The following is a 7,500-nucleotide window of genomic DNA, read 5'->3' on the forward strand; positions in this document are numbered from 1 at the left end:
TCCAGTGTAAACTGACCTATATAAGTGTGGAGGTCAGCAATTATAAAAGAGGTCAGCATTTTTATAATACACAGGCTTCCTACCAAAGCCTGTATGTTATAAAATGATTTTATTAAAGCAATCATATATATTAATAAAGATTTTATTTATATATATATATATATATATATATATATATATATATATATATATATATATATATATATATATATATATATATATATATATATATATATATATATATATATATATATATATACATACACATATATTCACTTAATTCATTGTTTTTTTCAGGCTTTATCCTCAATGCCTCAAGTTGAAGTATGGATGCAAAATAAATTAGAAGAAAAGTCGGGTGATAATTGTTATACAATATTATCGAGTGTCTTTAGTTTAATTAAAGGTTTGTGTTTTTATATATTGAAATTTTTTTCCTTAACAACATAGGTTGGGATACTGGATTCTCTAAATAAGCATACTTGATGTTAATTATATAACTACAATTTAACAATAGCGGAATGTTTTAATAAAAAAATTGTTTTTGGTTTATATAGATAAATATCACATGAATGTTACGCTATGTAACTTTGAAGTAAATATGCATTTAGAAAAGTTTAAGCTAATAAAAATTCTGTTTATTTCTGTTAATAGTAAAATGATATATACCAAAGTGGTTATTATTTATAAATATTCAGTTAAATACCTTAATATATTATAATAATGTAATTATTAATAATATATATATATATATATATATATGTATATATATATGTTATTGACTATGTTGTGTAGTGTATGTATATTCAGTTATTTACTTTATATTAGTACTTGTACTATTGTAAATTTCCTTGAAATGTTATAACTTAGAAATATAATTAAATGTTATAACTTCGAAATATAATTGATTGATTTGATTTGATTTGTAGCCTTGCTACATATATTGACAGATGATTTGGATTTTGAGACATATAGGACTTTTAAAATGGCAAAAAAAAATTTTTTCCTTTCTAAAAAAGCTATTTGGATTTTCTGGATTTAAAACTTAAAATGAATCAATAGATATGCTTACACATTTTTTAGATTAAGTATTCCTCATATTTTAATACCAATAATTTCACTAAAAACAATGTTTGGATCATGCCTTAGACAACATGGACACCTGCTAACAAGAAAATCTTATTAAATTTGATTAAAGATTAAAATCATGTAAACATAATAGATTATATCCTTCTTTATATATTCACACATGAATTAGTTTAAATATATTCACTTGAAATAGTTTAAATAAAATACAATGTCAATTACGGAAAAAAAAATTATCAAACCGACTGAATCTGCTAATTATTTTTCTTAGTATTAAGCTTATTTGAATTTTGTTATTATTATTTTTTTAATTTGTAAATAATATAAATAAACTGAATTATTGTAAATATTTTTGATATCAGTCGTTAAATATAATTTGGTAAAATTTATAAAGTTTCATTGTTAAATTAAGAAATAAATTGAAATAAAGGTTAATATTTCTTTGACAGTTCTAATAATAAGTATTACTGTGAGTTCACGATTGTTTTGGAAAACACTATAAGACCATAACAATTTAAGACGGTAACAATCAAAATAAAATAGTTTTTTCTTTAACATTTTAGAAGATAAACATGTTAAGCAATTTGTGTTATTTAAAAATACTTTTGAATGTAGCAAAAAGAAAAAAATATTTTAAGCATAGTAAATATTAAGTATAAAAAAACATCAAAAAGAACAGTATTACAATAAGGTAATTTTTATTAAAAACTTATTTGTAATCTTTTTTTGAATGAGCTACTTTCTGTGTGTTGTTAAGGGTTACACTACACAAAAATAAAAATTATTTAACTATCTACTTTTCAATTTTTTTTTTAAGCTGATCTTTATTGATTAAATCATAATTTTGAGTACTCGTAATGAGTATTTGATATATAAAATGTATTGAATAGTTGAATACATAAAATGGTAATATTTCAATAAAAAGTTGCAATTTCTAAGAAAGTCTCTAATTGCTTAGGACAATGAAAGAGGAAAAAAAAATAGTAAAAAAGGATCTGGAAAAGACCTGCAACAAGTAGTTGTGTGAGAAAAGAAGTATAATGGTAGAGTATTGGCCATTTAATAATTTAAATTATTTAAATGATTTTTTAGTTTTATCTAACAACTGTGGAAATGAAGATTGCTACTCAACCGAAGATATTTTATGCTGCTTAAATTCATATGGATGGGTAATATCTGGTGACCAACAAGATGCATATGAATTTTATCAAATTCTCATAGCAACCATAGAAGAAGAGGTTTTGAAACTTGTTAGGATTGATGGCTTGTTTATTAAGAAGTAAGTATGTTTCTTTTAAATATATATGGTCTTTCAAAATACAACTGTATAAATATTTTTATCTGGGTTTTTTATTAAAAAAGTGTGACAGCTCATGTATGAGTTAGATTAGTCTTCTTCTCTTTTCCTATCCATTAATGGAAGTATGATGGTTTTTAATAAGTATACAATTTTTATATATTAATTTACACCAACAATTTATTTAAAAATCTATTTAAAAATATTTTATTTTATTAAGAATATTCAACAAACTATTTAAAAGTCTGTTCAAAAATATGCTGTTTTTTTTTAATTCTTTTTTTTATCTGCTGGTATCAGATTAATTTCATGTTAAAACCTCCAATTTTTTCATGAAATGCAACCCATTTGAACCCATTTTCATGAAATGCAACCCATGCAAGTCTCATTTTGCTGATTTTTATACCACTCAAAGATATTTATAAGTTATGAACATCCTCAAAATTTCATGATCTAATTCCAAATGGTTTCAAAGTTATAACTAAAAAGCTGAAAATATGTACCCATACATTTTTTAAAGCATGGAATCCAATAAAATAATTTAACATATTTAAATAAACATAACACCGGAAATTTTAACCTTTATTGCAATTTTATTGGGGAGAGTTTAATTACAAAAATACTTTAGTTTAATAGTTTAGGATGTTGAATGCTGGATCTTCTTGACTCAATGCATGAGTTTAGCTTGTGTCTCTATATTTATGACTAGGCAACTCATTCTATTATCTCCCAATGAGGTTATAACTACAAAACTCAGTTTTATGGTTCAGAGGCTGGCTGGTAGTCAGGTTTCCAGAACTCTGGTAATTCTAGTAACACTAACAGTGCCATGTTGCGTACGGATGGTGTTTCTGTTCATATTTTTGGTTTGCATTGTCGAAGCCACATTTGGAGTCCTATGTTATGACTTAGGGTTTATTAATAGTAAAAAAAATAACCATTGTCATCACTAAGTTAAAATCTAAATCTAATATTCACTAATGTTCGTGGTCTTTGAAGTAACTTTTATTCTGTTGAGTCTTGCAAAGTTCACCAGACCTACTTTCTCTTTATGAGACTAATTTGAGTTCAGCTGTCTCATCTTATGATCTTTATTTTTTGATGATGGTTATCCTCCTTTAATTCATAAAGACTTCAATGGTCACATGCTTGGCTAGGGCATTTACAATCGTAACTTCACCTATTATATCTGGCTATGACTTTTTCCATGATTTTCTTCGTGATGAGTAGAAATCTTTTATGCTTCTTGTGTGACTTATTGGATTCAGGCTGGCATTGAGTATTCCCTCTTGACGAAGTCAAGCCGCACTCATGGTTTTCTTCTCATTGTGCTACTACAATTTCTAATCGTAACCATTACTTCCATATCTATCACCAAAACATTTCTCCAGAAAACATACGCATGTTTAATGTTGCTAGAAACCATTGTAAAAAGGTTTTGTCTAATGCCAAAGTCCGCTATTCTCAGGTCATGAAATCTTGTATTTCATCTATAAATTAGGCTCCCGAGACTTCTGGAGAATCTTTACCAGTTTCTATAATAAGGGCAAATCTGTTATTCCTATTTCTTGCATGGTCTCATCTCTTGATTCCACTAATCACATCCTACCTGATATAGTCAAGAAACAGGTTGATCCATTGCTTGACATTCTTATCACTCCAGCTTCTGTATTTAAATTAATTTCTTGATTCTAAAGCTTGTGGCCCAGACAACATAACTTTTATAGTCTTGCATATATGTTCTCTGGAGTTGTTGTCCATACTTTCAAAACTGTTTCGCAAGTGCTTGCTTTAGCAAGTTGATTTCCTACTACTTGTTCTACTGTTGATTTGTTAACAAATGTGATCAATAAGTTTTATTGTGCATTAGATCGATGTGGAGAGACTATTGTTATCGACATTTATAAAGCATTAGATAATATGGATTGAGTATATAGTTAAGTATATATATGTGTGTATATATACACCATATATATACTAAACTCCATAAAAAAAAACAAAAAATATACAGGTCCATAAAAAAAAATGAAAGTCGTAATTGAACATACCATGGTTTCTTTTATTGTGAATTTAGGTGTTAGTAAAACCCCTGGAAAATTTCAGACTCATAGGTACACTGCTAAGCCCTCCACTTTGGACTTTTAGAAAACCCACATATCAAAAATTAATATTCCTCAAAATGGTTTTTTATATATAACGGCAGCTTATGTGTACTGCTGATGACGGTTGTATTAGTGCTTATCATTCTTTAGAATTTGTTATTCTTAGCTTGAAGTAATAAAAAAATGTCGAAAAGAGAAGTGTTTCTTGTAGGAGGAAGAATAGAGGTGTTAGTTAATACTAAACTTCCGTTTACTAAAGTATTACCATTACAGGCTTCTCATAAAGCACAAGCAGAATTCAAATGTCTCATCCAGTGATATGAGTTCTTGTTTCCTAGATGTTAAATTTCAAGCAAGCTGCACGAAAGAAACTGGATGCCTAAACAAAAAGTATTTTTGTGTTCTTAACCAAGTGAAGAAAATCTGTTTAAAGCAGGGATTCCTTTCCTCATCCAAGATCAAGTAGTTAGGTACCTAATTAATAATTTCATTATGAATATAAAATGATATATCAATTAAGCAGCTTATATATATGTAAAGAGGTGAGTGAACCCATCTAGATATATAGTATCATTTATTTAGGACAAAAATAGTGGATTTACAAGCTGAAAGAAAGAAACTGGAAAAATCTAAGCAACACATTGGTGCATAAGCAATTAAAAAGAGGGAGGAGTTTACAAGAGTTACAAACAAGTTAGATAAATTGTTTGATATTGCTAATAAGGAATGTGATGATCAAGTTCTGAAAGATAGCAGCAAAGATATAAAACCACGACAAGAAGATCTAGTTTTTCTGCAAGATCAAAGAGGATCAAGAGTGCAAACAATTTCTTGCAAAGATACTAAGTTCAAAGCAAGATATTTTTTTTTTTTTAAACATCTTCTCTTCCAACAAGGCTGCAAGCAGCCACTAATTAAAGTTGGAAGTTACTGTAAGAGAAAAGATGAAGATTGTAGAGCAAGATAATGATTGACGGACGATTTAAAAGATTGCAAATTATATGAATCAGGAAAGCAAGATGAAGGAAGCGAATTATAAAGAGTATATGTTCGAGGAAAAAAAAAAAATTGGAAAGGAAGGATTCAATGATCTTAAAGATGTTGCCGGATACACCATAAGAAGAAAGCTTATGGAGAAGACCAGCATGCCAAACTTTATCAAACGCTTTCGAAATGTCAAGAGCGATGGCCTTAACCACTCCACCTTCATCTAATGCACGATAAAACCTGTCAGTTATTACTGTTAGCAAATCAGCTGTAGAACGAGAAGATCGAAATCCATATTGATGGTCAGAAAGTAAGTTATTAGATTCAAGATGAGAAATTAAGTGTTTGTTAATTAAAGATTCAAAAACCTTGCTTATGATAGGAAGAAGACTTATGGGACGGTAGTTAGACGAATCAGATCGCTCCCCAGAATTTTTGAAGATAGGGATAACAGATGCGGCTTTCCAGCAGGCTGGAAAACAAGACTCTGATAAGCACTTGTTGAATAGTTTTGAGAGTATAGACGACAGCTCCGGAGAACACTTCTGCAAGACTATAACAGGTATGTTGTCTGGGCCACAAGCTGTAGAAGAGTCTAGGCAGGAAATCACTTTAGATACAGATGCTGGAGTGATATGAATGTCAAGCAATGGATCAACCTGTTTGTTGGCAATATCAGGTAGAACGCAATTAGTGGAATCAAGAGATGATGTTGATGAAAAGTTTTTAGCAAACAGTTCGGCTTTGTCTTTAGGTGAGGTGACAAAGACTGAACCATACAAGAGAGGTGGAATTATAGATTTGCCCTTATTATTGATATTATTAAAGATTCTCCAGAAGTCACGAGAGCCTAATTTTTGAGATGAGATACGAGATTTTATGACCTGAGAATAGCGGGCTTTGGCGTTAGACAAAACCTTTTTACAGTTGTTTCTAGCAGTAATAAACAGACGTCTGTTTTCTGGAGAATTGTTTTGCTGATAAATATGGAAGTAACGGTTTCGAATGGCAATCGCAGCAGCACAGTGTGAGGAAAACCATGGAGGAGAGTGAGGCTTGACCTGGAATCGTCGAGAGGGAATAAAAGATTCCATGCCAGCCTGAATCCACAAAGTTATGTAAGAAGCACATTTGTCGACAGGAAGACAATAGATTTCTACCCAAGGGCCATCATGAAGAAAATCACGGAAAGAATCCCAGTCAGCTTTACTGTAGTTGTAAGAGGTTCGATAATAGGGGTATTCAGGTGATGAAGAAGAATGAGATATTAGTTTTAAAGAGATTAAACTGTGATCAGAAGCACCTAAGGGTGAATGTGGAGAAACTGAGCACTGACTAGGATCAGAAACATGGGCATTTACATTCGTAAGAATTCACCTGTTTGTCGTGAAACTAGGTTTAAATCCACAGACTATTCTTTCATGTGCTAAACGAAAGCACATGAAAGAATAGTCTGTGGATTTAAACCTAGTTTCACGACAAACAGGTGAATTCTTACGAATGTAAATGCCCAGGCCAAGCATGTGACTATTGGAGTCTTTACGAATCAGAGGAAGATAACCATCAACACTAAGATCACAAGATGAGACAGCCGAACTCAAATTAGTCTCACAAAGAGCAAGGAGGTCTGGTGAACTTTGCAAGAGATAAGACTCAACAGAAGAAAAGTTACTTGGAAGACCACAAATATTTTTGAATGATTGGTTTAGAGAACATTTATATATAATAGGCATAATATATAGGCATAATATATATAACATAGATATAATAGGCTTAAAAAAAGAAAGGGAATAGAAGAAGGAAGGAGAAAAGAGGAGGTCCAGAATAAAAAAGAGAGATTGGAAAAGATGAGCTGTATTAATGCTGATGACAATTTTGAACATGCTAATCGAATTGAGGAAGTAGATGAAGATTTTGTTATTCCTGGAAAAAAAGGCAGAGGTTCTGATTTAATACCTCTTCTTATTCCAAAAGGAATTGGGAAGGATATAGGAATTACTTTGTCAAGGTTTGGAATCTCTTTAATTG

The 7,500-nt window shown here is 30.1% G+C and overlaps 1 protein-coding gene across 1 annotated transcript in view; it reads left to right on the forward strand.

Moving 5' to 3' along the window:
* Positions 1 to 7,500, forward strand: part of LOC100207636 (ubiquitin carboxyl-terminal hydrolase 30 homolog) — a 69,683-nt gene that overhangs the window by 38,497 nt on the left and 23,686 nt on the right. Inside the window, exons 3-4 of the mRNA XM_065808014.1 lie at positions 298 to 406; positions 2,179 to 2,365. Coding sequence (XP_065664086.1) covers positions 298 to 406; positions 2,179 to 2,365 — 296 coding nt within the window. The remainder of the gene's footprint in view (positions 1 to 297; positions 407 to 2,178; positions 2,366 to 7,500) is intronic.

Source organism: Hydra vulgaris, chromosome 10 (assembly GCF_038396675.1).
Source record: "Hydra vulgaris chromosome 10, alternate assembly HydraT2T_AEP".
Classification (NCBI taxonomy): domain Eukaryota; kingdom Metazoa; phylum Cnidaria; class Hydrozoa; order Anthoathecata; family Hydridae; genus Hydra; species Hydra vulgaris.